The sequence below is a fragment of the Vanacampus margaritifer genome, chromosome 7 (genome assembly GCF_051991255.1).
Source record: "Vanacampus margaritifer isolate UIUO_Vmar chromosome 7, RoL_Vmar_1.0, whole genome shotgun sequence".
Lineage (NCBI taxonomy): Eukaryota > Metazoa > Chordata > Actinopteri > Syngnathiformes > Syngnathidae > Vanacampus > Vanacampus margaritifer.
In genome coordinates this window covers 22,881,831-22,902,389 of record NC_135438.1, presented here as the reverse complement: position 1 = coordinate 22,902,389, position 20,559 = coordinate 22,881,831, and the positions used below count along the sequence as shown (strand labels likewise).

Genomic DNA, 20,559 nt, shown 5'->3' with positions numbered 1-20,559 from the left:
GGTAAGATGACCGCCCTGTGGCTATAACGGCTTGCACGGGCGTGTATGGGCTACGACCTATCCATACTAACAGATCAGTGACTTTTCCCGACGGAGAGCAAGCGGCATTGACAGTCCATTCATAAGTAAAGAAATCATCGTGGGTGGATAGTGTCACCGTGTATTGTTCTGTACTTGTTTTTTCTCTCAATAAAGATTCATTAAAAAAGAAGCTCCATCCAGTAGGCGGCGATAGAGGCTGAATCTCCACGCACTATGTTTCCAGTTCCGATTCCGAACTTCCGACAGTGGGAGAACGGCGCGTTGGCGAATACCTTTGCCATCAACATAACCTTGCAATTGGAGTGCTGCAAGTCATTTATTGTTTTCAGTTATAGAGTGATCAGAGGAATCCGTCTCTAAATAGCACCCAAGAGTGGTCGGACGGAAAGGTAACTATTATGGAATCTAAGCTAATTTGTGAAATGCTAAATGCTGAGTATTGCTAGCTAACGCTGATCTCCAATCTGCTAACGTTATAGTAGCTGCAGTTAAAAAAAAGATTTACTGGAACCCAACAACGATGGCAGGATAAATGCCTCTTTAATTAGTAATATTATTAACTGTGTTCTGAGCCGACGAATGCAAACAAAAGCTGCACAGCACATGGTAGGTATATGTGTATAATTTCGAAGATTACATGAGATCAGCCACATTTTATAAAGACTTTTACTGCTCTATACGTTTCCCGAGACAATTATTGTTAGTTGTCATAATCATGACTGTTTAAAACGGGTGAAAATGCACTAATCTGTGGCCGACGTCTTAAAGCAAAAGCAATATGGTCGAAATTTTAGGTGTTCGAGTGTTAAACTTTCAAAACCTTCCTAATCTTTAACCCAGAGGTGCTCTAGTTTGGTCCTCGAGAGCCCTCATCCAGCCTGTTTTCCATGTTTCTCTCCACTAACACACCTGATTCATGATCAGGATTGTTATCAGGCTTCTGCAAAGGTTGCAGATTAGCTGATCATTAGATTCAGCTGTGCTGCAGGAGGGAAACAGGCTGGATAGGGGCTCTCGAGGACCGAATTTGAGCACCCCTGCTTTAACTTTTTTTTATTTTTTATGCTGGCACAATTGAAAAGCTTGCTAAACACAGAAGCTGACATATAATGATGATGAACTGATAAGCTCAAAATAATTATAGAAAGCCAGGGACATAGGTTTACAAAAATGTCCGTAAAGAGCCATACATACAAATAAACACATTAAGTCGAGAATGAACACACATTTCACGAGTTTTTAAGATACACATTAGTGTATAAATATAGCACAGTTAATAGGCATTTGTTGTTGATAAAATTCATGAAATTCGAGTTGGAAGCGATGGAAAATAGGCAGTGATTATTTTGCCGTCACCGGCAACTCTCCTGCTAGCTCTATTTTTCCGTGACCAGCACTGAGCGTGATTCCTGCCTCGCTTCACCTTATTCTTTGTCTCTTCATGAAGTTTTAATTTTGTTTTGCCACTGAAGATTGACATTATCTGTTTAACCATAACCATTAAACTCTTATTGACATTTTCTGCCTAATCCTAACCATAAACTTATAGGCTGTTGTTAAGATTTTTTTTCTCTAATATACAAAGCGGGATTAAAACCTGTGACTTAGCCTTTAGGCTACTAGCCAGAATTTGTGCTTGTTGCACGATTCACGGCAAAAAAGTGTGAGGTGGCAAGTTGCCGGTTACTGCAAAATATCCATTTAAAAAATATCTGCCTCAAGGTAGGTCATTAACATCACAAGGGACATAGCCAGTGGCAGGTGCAGAGAAGTGTGTGCCGAGCGACCAAATTAACTTGGTCCTGTTACTTGCGTCACCTCCAACCTCATGATCCACAATTGAGTGATGGCGAACTAATGTTACATGCTGTATATCTGGTTTTTTTTTTTGGGGGGGGGGGTATTTTATTAAATTTTAAAAGTAAGATTATAGAAATAATTCACTTTGGACAATGTTTAATGCAAATTTACTTTTCTTTCCCTGCAGTCTTTACCATTGCATCACATGCTGGATTTGTCGAGAGAAGATGCACTCAAAAAGACCTGAGTATGGCCAAAGGCAGCACTATGCTGACAGAGACAGAGACAGAAGATGGAGGGATGATTGCAATGATAGACAGGAAGATAGGTATGAATACCATCGAGATGTACAGCGGGATTCCCATCATAAGTATGGTCGAACTGGGCCTGGCAGAACAGAGCGAAGCAGCAAAAGTATAGACTACAGTGACTCACCTCAAAATATGTACTCTCAAGACTGCATGGACAGAGACAGAGATAGAGATGACGATAGGAGGAGCCCAGTGAGGGGACGCTTGTCTTCCCCGGACAGGAGGTTTGCTGAAAAGAAAAGGCGAAGTTTCACAGATGACAGCCATGATGACTACAGCTATAGATGTGAGCCTGATGGCAAAAAATATAGAAGGTCACCAGATAGCTTTTCAAAGGATTTTAAACATCTGTTGCCTCAGGACATAGATTTTAAATACAGGAGTATGCAAGACTCCAGAAGTCAGCACAGACATGAAGAGTTTACTTCCAGTTCCAGGCACCGCCAGCCATATGATTCCAGTCACAGACAACTGTCTCCCTATAGGAAAGATAGAGACGATCATGAAAGAAAATACAGTTACTCACTTGAGAGGAAACTTGACTCCAAAAAGGTAAAACATGTATATCCAGATGAATAAATGATATATTTTCATGTATAGTAATGTAATATAACTTGTGTCACATGAATAGAGATATGTCAAATCCAGAGAAAGGAAGAATAGCTCGCCTACGGATCGTCATCAAAATCAGGCAAGGGATTTTTTGGATGAACCTAAAAGACAGGTAGGTTTAACTCACACAAAGCAGGTTTCAACTACAATAGAAGATACATATTTTCTTAAACATTGTTGGCATCTAAGTCCCACACATGGCGTCTAATACAGTGCAGCAGTTGTTGCCTATTTTTAATATGTATTAAAATTAAGTGCTGTATCAAGTTTTGCCTTAACAAAGATAATAATGCTCTGTTTGGAGTAAGTACAGTATGACAGAAAGTTGGGTTACTTAGGTAACCACTGCCAGAGAGTCAGTGTACCCGTGAACTACGAGTGGGATAAGTACCAAAGATGGCACCGATTCACGTGAAATTAAACGGTGCCGTGATATTCCGAGTAGATATATTTGTAATTTTCCATGGCGCACTTGAATGCAGTAGTGTACACAAACTAGCGTACAGACTTCACCAACTCGCGCTGGATTTAATTCACGCTACACTAAATTGCCTTTAGTAGGACAAAAGCAAAACACAGAGGGATGCATGGTAGTTGTAGCATCCAATTGCCTTCTCTGGAAGCTCATATCGGATGCAACATTTTCTCTCTTATAAAAAGGTATAAAGTCCAGATAGGTGAAGAACCATGCGGGAGGGAGGGAGTGCAAGCAAGCATACCTGGACCAGTTCCATGATGGGGTACCCAAGTTCCAAGTCCGGTCTTCGAGAGCCCCTATCCAGCCTTTTTTTAATTTTTGTGTCCACATCTTCCAACACGCCTGAATCAAATAATCAGGATCGTTATTAGGCTTCTGCAGACCTTGCTGATCTGTTCAACATTTTATTCAGGTATGTTTGAGAAGGGAAACAGGGGAAACAGGCTGGATAGGGACTCCCGAGGACCGGACTTAGGCACCCCTGTATTTGAATGTTGCTGGACAGATATCAAGTTAAAAGTTGTTGATCATTCACTTCACAGGGCTTCTTGAAATGAGAAGTCCTCTGTTGGGTGTAGGGCTAGGAGCCACAAAAGAAAGTCAAAGGACCCAGATTTCAGCCAAAGTTCTTCATATTTTAGGCCTGCAATCATGTCTAAAAATGACATGGTATGGCAGTAGTGCACATTTCCTGAATCCTTGGAGTCGTGTGACTATTCCAGTTTATAGACTCGTCCAGTTTATATCTTTTTTTGTCTTTAATGTTCCTTGATGCCACAGAGCATAAATAATGGGTATAGTTTTCACCCAAATAGTCTGCATGGAGTAAGGCCTCAGATTTCGGTCAAAATACTCCTTCTCATTTTAAGATCTGAAATCGTGTCTAACAATGACATAGCATAAATAAATTACACATTTCTGAAACCTCGGACTCTGGAGAATATTCCAGTTTGTGTATTTTCTGTCTCCTATGTCCCTTGATGGCACAACGCTTGAATAAAGGGTATAGGTTAAGCGTAGGCGAAAATTGTGGAAAAAAAAGGTGTATTTCTGATGAAGAGCTCCAGTGACCTATATATTTTACGAGCTTCACAAATATCCTTAAAGTAGCACAAAGGACTATTCAGTTTTCGTTGATAATGGGCGGAACCATATGGATAAAAGCGGTAGTGTTTTGCCTCGAATGAAGACCATGAGGACCAGCGCATAGCCTAGTGAAATCTCCCGGTAGCCTGGACTAGGATTGGCATACATTTCTCTTTCCAGTGGCTGTGTGAAGGATGTCTAGCAATAAGATAATTAATCTATTTTATATATTTTTTCTTTATACAGTACTGTAACGTTTTTCAAGTATGTTAACAGCAGATGTTGTTTTTACTTGTTTGTTAGCACACAAATGATGCGATGCATTCACAAGCACTTGACAAAGAAGAGAATACACAACACATCCTAGTTCATTACTTTTGAGTGTTGCGTGGCTGGTGATAGCTGATGGCTATTTATTACTACCACACAAATTTCCAATAACTAAATTTAGCATAATCATTTTGATTTGAGCATGGAAAGCTACCTACTGTCCAGCAGGAAAAGAGCTGAGCCCCACAAAGGCATCGGTTGGAACCCCCCCCCCCCCCCCCCCTTGTCTTTGACCGCATGCCAGTGAGTGAAAGCAGGGCCAATAGTAATCCTGTACTGTGATTTCATCCTGGTAGGCTCTTTTTTTTTGTCTCCTCATACAAAAAATCTTTGGGTTGTTTTGCAGTTTCTACATGACAACAGTAATCACGTACAGACGTTCAACTCGACTTCCGTCTTTGGCACGAATGGGGAAAGGGGGGCGTGACTACGGTGACCGACTGCTAATAAGCCCAAGGGGGGACAATGTGGAACACTCCTCAGTGATGCAGCGGCCCCTCCCCATGGGCAGACTCACTGATGGTGGTTGAACAATTTCTAGCATATATATAAGGGCTGTAGACTAAAAAAATTTTGCAGGGGGCGCGGTAGCCCCTAACTTAAAATTTTAGAAGCAAAGGAAGAAAATTTAGAGGTGCACACGTAAATTGACTTGTAAAGTAAATATTCACATTTCACAGCATTTTCATTATATTACAGATAAATACTACAGCGTTTTTGATTTATATTTTTTGTACAAATACCTACACATCATACATTATAAATATACATTTACATATTAAATACTAAAAATGTCAAGTTATTGTTTAGACCAGAAGTGCAAGTATTCTAAAAAAGAAAAAGAAAATCACATCACCAAAAGAATGTGTAGTGGTGGCCCATAAGTTTTGTTATGATTTCATATTAAGCATTTTATACTGTATGATTCATACTAAAATTATCAAAACAAACTCATTAAATTTGAACACATTAATATTAATGCTTTAACGTATAACAAAATGATTGCAATACATACACTGTACTGCCATTCATGCAATGCACTAGCTCATTTAGAATGTTTTGTTTACTTATTGCCGTCCCTAAACAGTGCCACTGATCACGTGAAGACATAGTTTGCCAGATTTACATATCACTCACCACTTGAATGTGATTTGGGATGCTGTATCACAAGTGAAGTGATTAAAAAGGTAACAGTGTCTTGAGATGTTGCTGTGCGTTGTCCTCAGACTAGCTACGACTCATCTTTAGCTATTATTGGATGGGCTAGCTGAAGATGGCAACTTGAGGCTACCAAACAATCCCGTGTGGTGGTCGCGTTTTGTGTGTGTTTTTTTTTTGTTCAATCACAACATCCTAGTTATGTCGGGGTATCTTCAATGAGAAAAGTGTTGAGCAAAAGTGGGTCAACAATGAAAAAGCAACTATGGTGGTGGAAGCCGTTATTGCACAAGAAACTTAAAGACAGCACACATGCAGGGACAAAGACCTTAATTTTTTGAGATATGTGGTAAATGTAAGAGCAGACATAAAAACGCATGACGAGCAAGGCGGCTTACAAACTTAGCTCAAACAATACACCCAGGAGCATATGGGCCAAAATTCCTAGCCTGGCAAGCCACCCACTTTGTTGAACGAAAGAAAGTTAGTTCATCACTCATCTGTTGAAAGCGATTTCAGCCCGGCTGAAATCGAATTATTATGTTATTCATTGTGACGTATTCTTCATAAACACCGGAAGTCTGTCATCACATTTTTTACCGCAACAATGTCGCTAATCACTACTCTCTCCAAGTAGCAATGTTGAATTTACTCCATATCCGCACACAGCTACCGTTCACTCACAGACTTGCATATGGATATTATATTTCAAATGTAAGACCATGTGTTTACCACTCTTCACTACACATACGTCCCTCGTTTGTGACGTCATGTCCACTCTTGGCTGATTGGATCTTTTCGCTGTCTGTTTGAAAAAGGCACTTGATGCCAACAGCGACCAGACTCATCCACTGGTTACAGTGATGAGTCTGGTGTCCAGGCTACAAAATGACCAAAGTCATACTAAAGACAGCGGCGCTAAATACTAACTAAATGTATGTAAACTTTGGACTCATGAAAACCTGAATACAAAAATGCGTGTCTCATTATTCTGGCGCAAATATGTCTTTATATTGTGTATCTAAACTACGTGTTTTAATTAATTGTAATTCAAGCCAATTTCAAGTTGAAACTTGGAATTTGGGGCGAGTTTGTAAAATTAGCAACTGAAGTTTGACATGAAAAAATTCAAAAAGGTACATTTTTAAATGGCAAACAAAGAAATATGAGTTTCACTGTATTTTGGTCCTCTTCCTTAATTAGGCAAATCAAGCATTAGAAAAAGTTAGGTTTTAATCACATCAATGATTATCTTTGTAAAGGCAGAATACTTGATACAGCCAATTAAATTGTGCAGGTGTACTCCATGTTGTTGGCCGTGACTGTGTGTCTGTAGTATACTACACACATCTTTAGTGAATACTTTTACTATTGTAATGTTTTCATACTAAATCATAGACATTAGAAGTGTAAACATTCCATACTATGAAATTAGCTGAAATACTCATGAAATACACAGAATGATTCCACTTTTGTAAGTATATGCTTGGTTTACATGGAGACTTTTTAGTCATTCCGATGCAGATCTCTGGTCACTTGTTTACATGTGACGTGATCCATTCCAATCTGCCGTTTATATGCTCCCCTCCTTTAATCGGATCAGCCCCGCAACAACCGCGAGAGGCATGGACATCGATCGCATGATTTATCAAGCTGGAGTTTATTGGTCATTTAGCACAATAGTTAACACTTTTATTAAAGCAAAATCTTGATTTGAAAAAAAGTTTAAAGTACTTAAAAACAAGTTCTCCCCTCACAGACAAGCGCTGGGAAGACTCCGTCATTTTAGTTGGTGGAAACAATTACGTCATGACACATTTACGTCCAGACAGATTCGGATTCATTCTATTCGGAATACATGGCTCCATGTAAACCAGGCTACTGTTGCTCTGCACTGATAGACTCCTATTTGATTGTGTGGGTGTACCAAATGACGGGTATGGTGTTTCTTCTGTATGTCGAAGCGCAAGTACAGGTAAAAAATACCATAAACTAGTTGCCTCTGTCCGTCTCCCATCAGTATTTTGAGCATGAGACCAAGCCCAGTCAGGATGTCCCTGAGAAGAAATTGACCAATGGTTTCCAACGGTTCCTCGATGTACTCAATAAGGGCGTAGATGTGGACATGCTCAACAAGATTGTGATTCAGACCCCTGAAGAAGACTGTGGTCAACCACGATCTGCAGCATCTTACCACATTGTGGTGGATCATCCCTACATTCCAAGAGAGCAGGTAGGGCAAGGAAATGTCACCAAATGGAATGAAGAGAATTTTGGGGAAGAATGCCACAGGCTGCCTTTTCCACAGAACTACCGTGGGTCCGTCAGCCCGAAGAGGAGCTCTCCTTATGACGACGTGTCCGTGTTACCTCCTGTGGTGGAGGAAAAAAAACTGACTCCCGAAGAGGAGCACAAGCACCAGCAAATTCAGGAAGTGTTGCAGGCCATTGGGGTGGACTTGGGATTCGAAGAGCTCGGCCAAATGTCACACCGGATCAATGAGCGATTATACGGAAAGAAAGAAAGCGATTGGAGCTGCCAGAGAACAGGAAGCAAGGAAAGGGTCACGAGATCAGCCTCCTCTCCAAGGCGCCACAGCAGGTCATCATCATCATCATCGTCATCATTAAGATCATCGCTCAATAATCAGAAATGTAAAATCCAAGAAACTGTTCCTCCAAATAATGCCCCCACGACATTAAGACCCACAATGTTCACAAGGCCAGCCATTGGACCAGTGAATAACTCCCCAGTGCTGTACCCACCTCTGCTCCCCAACATGTCTAATGTAGGGCCAAGGCTCCTTTTTCCTTCCCTTCCGCCTTTGCCTCATCAGCCTCCCCTAGTCCCTTTGTCCCGTCGGCCTTCCCTGCTCCCTTTTCCCCGTCGGCCGCCCCTCCTCCCTGACCCTTGTCCGTCACCTTTGAATATCCTTCCATCTGTACTCGCTCAAATGAGGCACTTTCTTCCACCACCTATGAATAACTTCCAGCCACCGATCAACCCAGCAAATGTGCAGAGGCACTTTTTTCCACCACCGCCAGTTTCAATTCCCGATAGAGATACTCTGCCAAAATGTACATCATCATCAAGACCTCGCTGTTTGCTGGTAATTGATACAAAACAACCTAGGTAAATGCTGAAATCTGTTCATTCCTGTGTACACGTGTGGACAAAATTGTAGGTAGGCCTCTGTTAATAAAAGAAAAACACACAACGTTCACTGAAATGACTTGTAACTGACAAAATAAATAATAAAGAAATGAAAATACTGAAAATAAACCAGTGAAATCCAGATGTTTCTTTTAAACCGTAACAGCTCCCTTGTTTTCAAAATTTGGTCATATGATGTTTGCAAGCTGAGCCCTAAGACACCGGGAGGTTATTTTCAGTTCACAGCAAGTAGAAAAATGGTCACCCCCTCAGATGGATAAATCGCAGAAAATAAGAATATATATCATTAAAAATTGAGTCCGCCAAGTTTTCTTCAATTCCTTGTTCATTTTAATGTCTTGTGCCACTAAAAGTGTATCAATTGACTAACACTTGACACAAAAGAAAACGTGGAATGCAGTGGCGTCTCTGACATGAAAAGTTGAGTGGGGCACAAAAAAGGGCACTTAACATCCGCAAGCAGCAAAGCCTTCACAATAAATTCAATTCAAGATCGCAATTCAGTAAAAAAGTGGGATATAAATGAAGTAGCCTACCATTTATTCATAGCCTTACAAATTAAGGCTATGAATAAAACCTTTGAATGGTTAAAAATAGGGCTGTGCAATTAATTGAAATTCAATTTCAATGATTACACTCCACAATTACAAAATTGCCATAATTGTAAACAAAATATTAATACTCATTTGAGTTGTTTAAATTTATATATTTGCACCTTTTTTTAAATTTTGAAATGATGAAATTGTGTATGCTCCAAAAGGAATTTACATATAGTGTTTCAAATAATTGTATTTATCTTATTTTTTTTTAAATGTTTAAACATTTTCTTTGTTTTGTATAAAAAAAATTGTTTAAATAATTGTGATTTCAATTATTACCAAAATAACTTGGATTATTATTTTTTCTACAATCGAGCAGCCCTAGTTCAAAATAAAAATGCTACTCACCAGTGCTGTTCATTCAGCTCAGTTCTAGCTTAACTTTATTTCCGATTTTCTTTGCTGCTTCAAATTCAACACATCAGAACGTTTTCCTGAAATTACTGAAAATGGTGCTGTCCACAACAAGCAGTGCTGCTATAAGGTGGCCACTCTTGCAAAATCTCACCTTCACTTAAGTGGAGCTACAAGCTTCCATTATAACAAGACAGCTCCAGTGTTTTGCCCTCTTTTCTTTCTGCAGCGCCGTCTCTCTCTCTTGAGCAAAGTCATCAACGAATCTATTTCATTCATGAAAACCAATCGATCTAACCCTGCCTTCATGTGTTAGTGGAAAGATAGACCTTACCACTCGAAAACTCCTAATTACGACTACGTTCTGTTCAGGTCCTTTTGTTGTTATAGCAAAATTTATTATGCTACGTAATTGTGTAGTTTCTCAAACAATCTCCTGTGCTAGCGGACGTTAACGCCCTTACAAGTGTTAATATTTCTTGCCATTCACAAATCCTCCGGCTCTCTCCGCCATGTTTAAACTTGAATAGTTCTCTTAACTCGGAAACTCTGGTATCAAAATAAATTCCCAGTTGTCCAGCAGAAAATACGACATGAGGGGGCGTTCATGTGCAATTTTCTACTCGACAGGTGGTATTTACCATATTTTCGATACCACATGAAGGCAGCATGCTGTATGCTGCCATCCGCCCAAACGACATTGTGCTGTTTTCAGCACTGCCACCTGGCGGTCAGGAGGGACGAAATAGAACTGAGCATCTGTTGAGTGAGTCTTAAAGTCACGTCACATCAGTCCTGTATTTCAATTGGACGATGGGCCCAGTTAATGTGGCCCCATGGCTGTATATGGAGAGCATCTTGGGACATGCGCGCTGTGATTTGAGTGTCTCATCCACTTCAACACGCGTCCATGGGTTAGACCAGACACATGGGCAAACCCCGGCCCGCAGGCCAAATACGGCCCGTTATGCTTTTTAATCCGGCCCGCCGAATTTATCCAATAAAGCTAGAAAAAAATTCAAAATCATTAATTTAATTTTGTCCCTGCAATGCCCGCGTTTCACCAATAAGTGGCGCCAGGATTTTTATTGTGGGTGGGCCTGAGGAAAAATGGGTGGGCCAGAGAAAATATGCAAAAAAAAAAAAACAATTCCCTTCACGTCCCTAATAGTGCTTTACCGCGGATACCAAGGACAGCGATTAAGTTGCCGCTCTTAACACACACATATTATGACGTTATTTCGCTTCTTTAATTACGAGGGTGCAGAAAATAAAATCGCTGGCGCGATCTCACGTAAAGTGAAGGACTGCTGCATCAGTGGAGTGTTAAATAGTACTCTTTGCTTTACTTTCTTTTCCCCGTTGCCATCTGACCCTGTCTGTTGAAATGAGCGGACCAAAGAAAAGGAAAGTGGACGGTGAGGGCCGAGTGTTTAATAAAGAGTGGACAACACCATATTTTTTCACTGAAGTCCGATCAACGGCTGTATGTCTGATATGCCAAGAAGCCATTGCAGTTTTTAAAGAGTACAATATCAGCCGTCACTTTGCCACGAAACATGCAAATTATGCTAGCAAGCAGTCAACACAAGAACGGGAGGCTACTGCACAGAGGTTGGCGGCTAATTTACAGGCTCAGCAGAATTTTTTTTCACCGACAAACTTCAATTCAGGAGTCAAGTACCAGGGCAGGTTTTTTGCTGGCGAAGTCTAGCAAGCCTTTCTCCGAAGGCGTTGGGTAATAATATGTTTTGAATGTTGAAAGTGATCATCTTTTTTTCAATAAATCTTGATTTCTTTAACTTTACGCCTTGAATTGAAATCTATTAAAAATAGATGCAATCACCAGGTTTGACAGATCAGTGTATGTGCTATTATAATCTATTTACATTTCTCCTCCCACTTTGCCAAATAGTGTGTAAATGCCGCATCTTGCATATTCATTGAGGCAAATGTACTACCTGGATTAGGGCTATTTTAGAATAATCATAATAATAATAATACATTTCATTTAAAAACAGCACCTTTCAGAACACCCAAGGTCACTTTACAAAGCATAAAAACACAGCAAAAGTTGAGCTAAAACAATAAAAATGAAGCTATTGGAAAAGCTGTTTTAAATAAGTGGATTTTGCACATTTGAAAAACGCAGTCCTTAGTGCACACTATAAGTAAATCGGGTTGTACATTTATCTGTGTGTGTTTACTGTGCTATGAGGTCTAAATGCTCCTGGTCCGGCCCATCTGTCAAAATTTCAAACCCATTGTGGCCCGCAAGTCAAAAAGTTTGCCCACCCCTGGGTTAGACCATTGAACTTGGCTTTGTATTATACATATATGTTTATAAAGAAATTACCTTACAAACATAATTGGTATTTATTTGAATATTATTATTCTTGATAAAATGAAATGTGATAAATTATGAGTTACTGTATAAAAAAGACCAATTATGAGCCTGTATAGTGCTCAACAGCGCCATCTGGTGGGGCCTGGCCCCAAATGCAGAGACGTCACTGGTGGAATGTCTAAAAGCACCGTTTTGGGCGGTACAATGCTATAGCATCCCCCTTACCAGCACCCCCCTCTCCTGGTTCCGCTCCTATCCTTCTGACCGTACGCAGTTCATCCAGATCAGATGTTTTAGATCTCGCCCCTTTTCCCTCACTTCAGGTGTCCCTCAGGGTTCTGTCCTTGGCCCCTTGCTTTTCCTAATCTACCTTCTCCCTCTTGGTCACATCTTCAGGAAGCATCACATTCACTTTCACAGCTACATGGTTCACCTCAAACTAAACAGCAATAAAACTGAACTCCTCCTCATCGGCACCAAATCCACCCTGAATAAAAATAAACCCTTCCTCTATTTCCTTTGACGTGTCCTACATCTCCCCCTCCCCTCAGGTCAAGAGTCTGGGTGTCATCCTTGATAGCACCCTCTCCTTCACTTCACACATCAACCGCATCACTCCTTCAGCATACTTCCATCTCAGAAACATCCGCCGGCTCCGTTCTACTTTCACTCCACTGCCATTCTCATACACAGCCTCGTCACCTCCCAACTCGATTACTGCAACTCCCTCTTGCTTGGTCTTCGTCCGAAAACTCTCCATAAACTTCAACTGGTCCAAAACTCAGCCGCTTGCATCATTACGCACACGCCCTCCATAAACCACATCACACCTGTCCTCCAACAGCTCCACTGGCCCCATCACACACTGCATCCAATAAAAATCCTGCTCCTCACATTCAAAGCCATCCACATCTACCCGCTCTCTCCTCCTTACTGTGCCCCCGCAACCGCCTCATCACCAGGCTCTGCTCCCCAGCTCTGATACACGCTGACCTCTGTAACATAGACTCACTAACACATTTCAAATCCATTCTCAAAACCCATCTGTTTAGACAAGCCTACTCACTGTCCATAACTGCATCGTCTTTTTTATGTTTTATATTATATTGTTCTTAATATTGTATTTGTATGTTTTTAACTGTTGTTGTAAGGTGACCTTGGGTGTCCAGAAAAGCGCCTATAAATAAAATTTATTATTATTATTATTATTATTATTATAGCTATTTATGTAAGAACTTATGAAGTGATTCTGGTCTCTCTTTTTTTACTGACTTTGAAAGACATCTTGATAGTTCTTAAAATGAACTCTCTTGAGCATTTTTTTAATTTCATTGATATACGGGTACTGCATTGGTCTAAACAAACCTTTAGTTGTACTAGGCATATAAAATGAACAGGAAACTGAAGACTAGGGTAGTCTTTTTTTTTTTTTTTTTTCTGTGGCTGTTTATGTACAGTTGTGATCAAAAGTTTACATACACTTGTAAAGAACATAAGGTCATGGCTCTCCTGAGTTACCAGTTACAACTGTTTTTTTCTCTGAAAGACTGATTGGAACAGACACTTTTTTGTCACAAAAAACATCCATAAAGTTTGTCAACGAAATGAGCTTCATACCATTGCCTCTTATAACGTTGCCTATTATACCTCTCATACCATTGCCTCTCAACAGAGTCAACCGAGAACCACCAAAAAGCAGATCTGCCAAGAATTAGAATCTGCAGGAATGCAGCTGTCAGTGTCCACAGTCAAGCATGTTTTTGCATCGTCATGGACTGCGAGACTGCCGTGCAAGAAGGAAGCTCTTGCTTCAAAAGTAGCACCTTTAAAGGGCTCGACTAAAGTTTGCTGCTGATCATATAGACTAACATAAGACCTTCTGGAGGAAAGGTCTGCGATCAGACAAAACAAAAATTGATCCGTTTGGCCACAATTTCTAGCAATAAATTTGGAGGAGAAAAGGTGAGGCCTTAACCCCAAGAACACCATACCATGCCTACCACCAATAGAACATGTGCTTTACACCGAGTAAATGGGATAATGAAAGTGGAGGATTAACTTACATTTTTCCCCCAAAAAATCATCAGCTCAAAGGTTGGGTCTTGGGCCCACAGTTGCGTGCTCAAACAGCACAATGACCCAACCACACATCAAAAGTGGTAATGGAATGGCTAAATCAAGCTAGAATTAAGGTTTTAGATTGGCCTGCCCAAAGTCCTGACTTTTTAAACCCCAATGAGAGCTTGTGGACAATTCTAAAGAAAGTCCCTGTCAGCAAGCCAACATATTTAACTGAACTGCACCAATTCTGTCAAGACGAGTGGTCAACGATTCAGCCAGAATCTTGCGGATGGCTACCAAAAGCGCCTAATTGAAGTGAAACTGGCCAAGAGACATATAACCCAATATTAGCATTGCTGTATGTATATTTTTGACCCAGCAGATTTGCTCACTTTTTCTGTTAACCCCGAATAAAGTCATAAAACAACATTTCATGAATCTGTTTTTTGTGACGAGAGTATCCGTTCCAATTACTCTATCAGAGAAAAATCAAAGGAGTTGTAGAAATAACTGGACGCTCAGGAGAACCATGACATTATGTTCTTTAAAAGTGTATGTAAACTGTTGATCACGATTGTACATAAACAGCCATGATTTCCCTTAACTGTTAATACAGTATATGAATGCTTTATAATGTAGATGCAACTTGTGAAATTATTACTGTTTTTATTTGTTTGGTTAAATATTTTTGGGCAGTTTTTCATTTTAGCCACCCAGTAATGTAATACAGTAAGTGACTGACTGCTGCCTTTTACTTAAACATTACTTTTTTCTTTTTCTTTTTTAATTATTATTGTTTTAAAACTTCACCCGACATGGGTGGCATGGTCTTTTTGGTTAGTCAGTAACCATTAAGGCAAACTACTGTCTCACATTTATTATTTGTGTCGATTAGAAGTTATTTCAGTGACCAACAATTATTTAGATATTTGCACATTTGTTGTTATTCACTGTTAAGTACACAGCCTACATGCAGCCCTTTGGATTTTTAATTTAAAAAAATATTGAAGTGATTGTAAGAAAAGACCAGAAAATGTTAAATACACTGACAATAAAATAGTAGTTTCCTAACAATGTGATGTGATTATCGATTTAAACTGATTGATGATTTGCAATCACTGGATAGTTGCTTTTTTTTGTTTTACACATTTTCATGCACAAAAAATGCTTGTAAATATACTCTTATGTTTTGTAATACATTTGTTACATTCTCTAAGTAAAGAGTTTGAAGTGGTCATTGAGTCGTTTGTTTCTTGCAAATTGGCAAAATCTGACAGTAATACTTCATGTACATTTCACACAATTTTCTATGTCAAAGTCAAAGAGGATAGAGATTATCAAAGCGAAATTTGTGCTTTGTGTGATAACATACTCATTGATATTTTTTTTGGGGGGGTGGGGGGGGCATTTATTTTGGACTTAATGATAAAAAAAAAAAAAACTAGTATATTCCATTCTGCGGAACATGCATTATGGAGAAAAAGTAAAGTAGCTTTGTTTATGCGATGAGGCTAGACAAGGTTCTTAAGGTGATTGTACATTTAAAGTAAAGGGGCTAATTGTAAACCTTAAAACTATAAACAATCATTGAACTATATAAAATCACAGTCAATGCAGGAGGAAATATGCAAGAAATCATAGCCAACATGGGTTTACAGATATTACAACTTGGAGTGTCAAATTTGGAAGTTGTAAAACCCACTTATTGGAAAAGCCAGCTGGCTGTACAGCTTACCAGGGTGTGCTTTTATTAGAAAATAGGAGCCAACATATTTTGTCAAGCTATGATATGCATTACTTTGTTTAAAGATGTTGCTCTGAACGGGTAATTGTATTTTTAAGAAGTCAGGAAGAGTGTAAATTTGAGTGATGACGTATCTGATGTCGGTTTGTCCTGGCTTTTGATTAAACGTGCCATCTGACATTCGTTCTTCCACACTCTAGGGGGCGCCTCGAACTTATCACGGTAAGTGTAGACTATAGGAAGGAAGAACTCCTTGTTTTTGTATGTCTTGATCGTCGGAGATGGTTGTCCTGTGCATCAACAACGCTCACACCTATATTTAGGTTAATATGTCCTTAATTTTTTAAAATTCACACATAAAACATGTTTAGTTCCGGAAAGCGAAGCGGGAAAATGCAATGTATTTCACGTAAACGGTCAACGTAAGATACTTAGTCGCTACCAAGCTAAGTCAACGTTTGGCTGTTTTATCGATTAGCACTGCAGTTACGGTGTCCTACTGGCTCGGCTAAGACTCACTTGGTAGAACGGGTCGTCCAGTGACCAAATCGTCTCGGGTACGAACCCCGACTCTAGCTGTCCGTTGTCGTAGTGTCCTTGGGCAATGCAACTGAACCTTGAATTGTTCCCAAGGGGCTTTGCATGGCACCAGTCACCAATTGGTGTGTAACATGCGCATCCGTTGAGCGCTTTGGGCACCGCGATGATGTAGATAAAGCGCTTTATACGTGCACTAAATTTACTACAGTATTATATCGTTGTAGTTTGATGGGCTACCTTCTCCAAAGTTGGACTGTAATACGAAAAGGTCGAAGCGTGGTTGGTTCATGACGCACAGGCGTTTCTGATAAGTTCTCGGGTAGGTTAACCTTTATAGTGACACTAAACGAACATTTTGAATGCAAACTGTAGTTGCTTATTGTCCCTCAACTCTCTACTTCTCAGGAAGGAGGTCGAGGTTGAAGAATGGATTCGGTTGATTGGGAAAACGCTTCACACTGTCAGCAGAGTGATCTGAATTCACTTTACCCGAGAAACATTAATGATATGGGAGTGAACGACATACCTCGTAGGTTTTACAGAAGTGTCGAAGACTTTGATGGGGAGCCTCTGCAAGCGGAAGTTGATCCGGAGTTGGCCAGAAAAATGAATGTGCTTCGAGATATAGAAGACCAAATATTAAACAAGAAAGTTGCCATTCTTAAAAAGACAATTAGAATGTTCAAGAAGAAACCAACACCAGACTCCCAAGGTTCAACTCTCAGAGACAGGGTGACAGCAATTTTGCAGCAGCGACATTCTTCCAGCTTTCTGTCCAAGGTGAGAGATAGCGTATGTTATGTCTAATTAATAGTTACATAATTACACTGTGTTGTTGGGACTGTGTAATTATGTGATTTCAATCGCAGTACAAGATAGATGGGTCACCTACTGAGAGTGGTGACTCTCCAAGCCATTGCACAGAGCTGATGGAAGACCATCCCCTGAAGCTCAGAGTCAAAGCATTAATGAGGCATAGATTCTTTGACCCCAGTGGATTTACCTCAATGAAACAGGTTAGTACATTAGGCATTTAAATCACTGGTCTCAAGAGTATATGTACCGTCTGTATTAAAAATTATATGAATTAAAGATAAGCTCATGTTAATATGACAGTAACAGCACACTACAACAACACTTGCATTTCTATTGTTATAGCTAAATTGTACTGAAATAACTCCCACTACACTATGCCACTTTTTTGGCACCCTTCTTTTGGGGTACCAGAAATAAAATAAAAATGGACAGAATAATCAAGTAACTGATGATAGTCAACCCCTGGGAATTTCGGCCCATACAAGCTTATTGGTGGAAATTTTTAACTGAAACTTGTCAGCTGATATGAGAAGAGGTTCCCCGAGTAAAAGGCAAAATGAAGCGTCGAGCAGATTTTTTTCAGAAATTATCATATTTTTAAATAATACATTTTTGGGGTTCGTTGTACTTGGGTTGAAAATGGCCATTCAGCCAGACATCATTTCGTCAGGCTGTTATTCTGGGGAAATCTTGTCACATTGTTAATAAATAGCTGATAAATTGTAATTGAGGCAAACGAGAGTGCCCTGCCAACAGAGATGCTGTTGATTCCATCTCAAGCATTTAGCAGCATGCAGCAGCAGCTATCAAAGTTAAGATACATCCATAAAACACCTCTTCTATGGCAACTCCTCATGTTCTGCTTGTTATGACACTGATCGGGAAACAGTTCACAATATTGAGGTTTGAGAATTCTATCTATAAATAAAATGAAGACATTTAAGTGTTTAATTGATTGTTTATTAACTATAGCCAATCAATCACATTTTGCAAAATTGTATCCTATACCAAAAACACAAACCAGATCAGATATTATAAAACACTGTTGAAATATACAAACTAGATGAATTCTGTTATGAATTGTAAAGTTTATTGCGAATGAAACGGGCTTGATAGTCGATATGTTTTGACTTTTGCCAGGCCCCCAATCATGAAATGGCCACGCCACCTGTTAGACCACCTGTAGCCCCACCTGTTGCCCTACCTCCTCCTACACCAACTGTTAGACCACCTGTAGCCCCACCTGTTGCCCTACCTTCTCCTACACCTACTTTTAGACCACCTGTAGCCCCACCTGTTGCCCTACCTCCTCCTAGACCACCTGTAGCCCCACCTGTTGCCCTACCTCCTCCGACACCAACTGTTAGACCACCTGTAGCCCCACCTGTTGCCCTACCTCCTCCTACACCAACTGTTAGACCACCTGTAGCCCCACCTGTTGCCCTACATCCTCCTACACCAACTGTTAGACCAACTGTTAGACCAACTGTTAGACCACCTGTAGCCCCACCTGTTACCCTACCTCCTCCTACACCAACTGTTAGACCACCTGTAGCCCCACCTGTTGCCCTACCTCCTCCCAGTGCAAGTGTTAGTTCACAAATCCAGGAAGACAATGTCGCCAATAAAGGCTTTGAGCGCTTTCTTAACTTGCTCAACAAGGGAGTTGACATGGAACTGCTCAATAGGATCGTCAATGATGACAGCGAAGATCTTCACTTAGGAGGTCAGTCCTTCAACAGCCAGCACTCTGATGTGAGGGATGATTTATATGCGCCTATTAGGAGAGAGAAACTTCAATGCAACAGTGGACCCCAGATAGCAGAGAATGCAGAGAATGGTGGGGAGAGGACAGAGCTTTCCACTAGCAAACAGGAGCCCATGGAGATACGCTCACTGTCAGATGACAACAAGAACAACAAAGACATACAAGACCACACTTCAGGCTCCAGTAGTGGCTCTAAGGCTCCCCTGACAAAGGAGGTTACCAACAAAGAAGAAAAAGAAACGATGGAGGTCGATGAGCCGCATAAACAGCTCCAACACATTCTCAACACTTTGGGCTTGAACCTGGAAATAGATGACTTCAGTAAACTAACACACCGGACTCAAGAGAGGCTGTATGGGAAAAGGAATGAAGGAACGCCTGAAACTCTCAGCACAACGGAGCAGCCGAATCCAGTGACTACAAGTGGATCCTGCAAACGTGACAGGAAATCCTCTTCCTCTTCTTCTTCCTCTTCCTCCTCCTCATCATCATCATCATCCAGAAGCTGTAGGCACAGTCCCTCTTCCAGGCAGCTCTCCCACAGCAGAGACTCTCAGGGTTGTAACAAAAAACATTCATTGTTTGCGAGCGGTGGCTCAAGAAAGAGCAGAGAGAAATTGTTACATTCATATATAAGACAAGATGGCACACAAGCACAGAGAGAGAAATTGTCACCTTTATGTATAAGCCAAGATGACACACAATTATGGAAGACTATTGGCAATAACATAGATATCGACATCGTGGATACAGTCCGTTATGTTCAGTCCCATTGTGATCCTGCTACTTTGTTTGCTTGCCCAGATTACAGTTTGCCTCATTCCTCTCACCATGATTCCTTCGACAGTGGTGACAATTTTTCTTGGACAAGCACTCCGGGTGCCAGTACCACACAATATTATCCCATTAGTTCTCATTACTCAATAAAACGCCACCACAGAAAATCAGAAAGTCTGCGGCAAAGCTCCCTTAAAGAAGTTTTCATTGAGAGTGATGAGCTGTCTTTGAGTGAAGGTCAGTTGGGCTCAATCTCTCGCCCGAGTTACCTGCATGAGGTCAAAAGGAAGAAGCAACAAATGACTCGAGTGCAGTTCGAGAGAGCGAAAGGCAAAAGGCCACAACTGATAGAGGAACACAATAAACATGTACAAATTGTTAGGGCTCATCAGACAAGTGAGATTCCCTTTGAAGCAAAACAGACTAAAGCCTCGGAGAAGATGGTGGCGCCTACTCATGGTCAGAAGGGCAACGCAAAGAAAAAACAAACACCAACAGAGGAGGAAATTAAGGCAAACTTGAGAAACAAGGTAAGTGGAAGTTTTTCTCGAATATAATTTCT

At 40.5% G+C, this 20,559-nt stretch overlaps 1 protein-coding gene across 11 annotated transcripts in view; it reads left to right on the top strand.

Annotated features, from left to right (window-relative positions):
* Positions 1 to 243: 243 nt before the first annotated feature.
* Positions 244 to 20,559, top strand: part of LOC144054644 (uncharacterized) — a 39,756-nt gene continuing 19,440 nt past the window's right edge. For 3 of the 11 annotated variants that reach the window (XM_077569811.1, XM_077569819.1, XM_077569817.1), the window contains exons 1-6: positions 244 to 431; positions 2,030 to 2,705; positions 2,785 to 2,877; positions 17,042 to 17,416; positions 17,506 to 17,652; positions 18,593 to 20,527. In XM_077569811.1, the coding sequence (XP_077425937.1) occupies positions 17,063 to 17,416; positions 17,506 to 17,652; positions 18,593 to 20,527 (2,436 nt within the window). In that variant the 5' untranslated portion in view covers positions 244 to 431; positions 2,030 to 2,705; positions 2,785 to 2,877; positions 17,042 to 17,062. The other 8 variants (XM_077569820.1, XM_077569818.1, XM_077569813.1 and 5 more) reach the window with 8 other exon arrangements.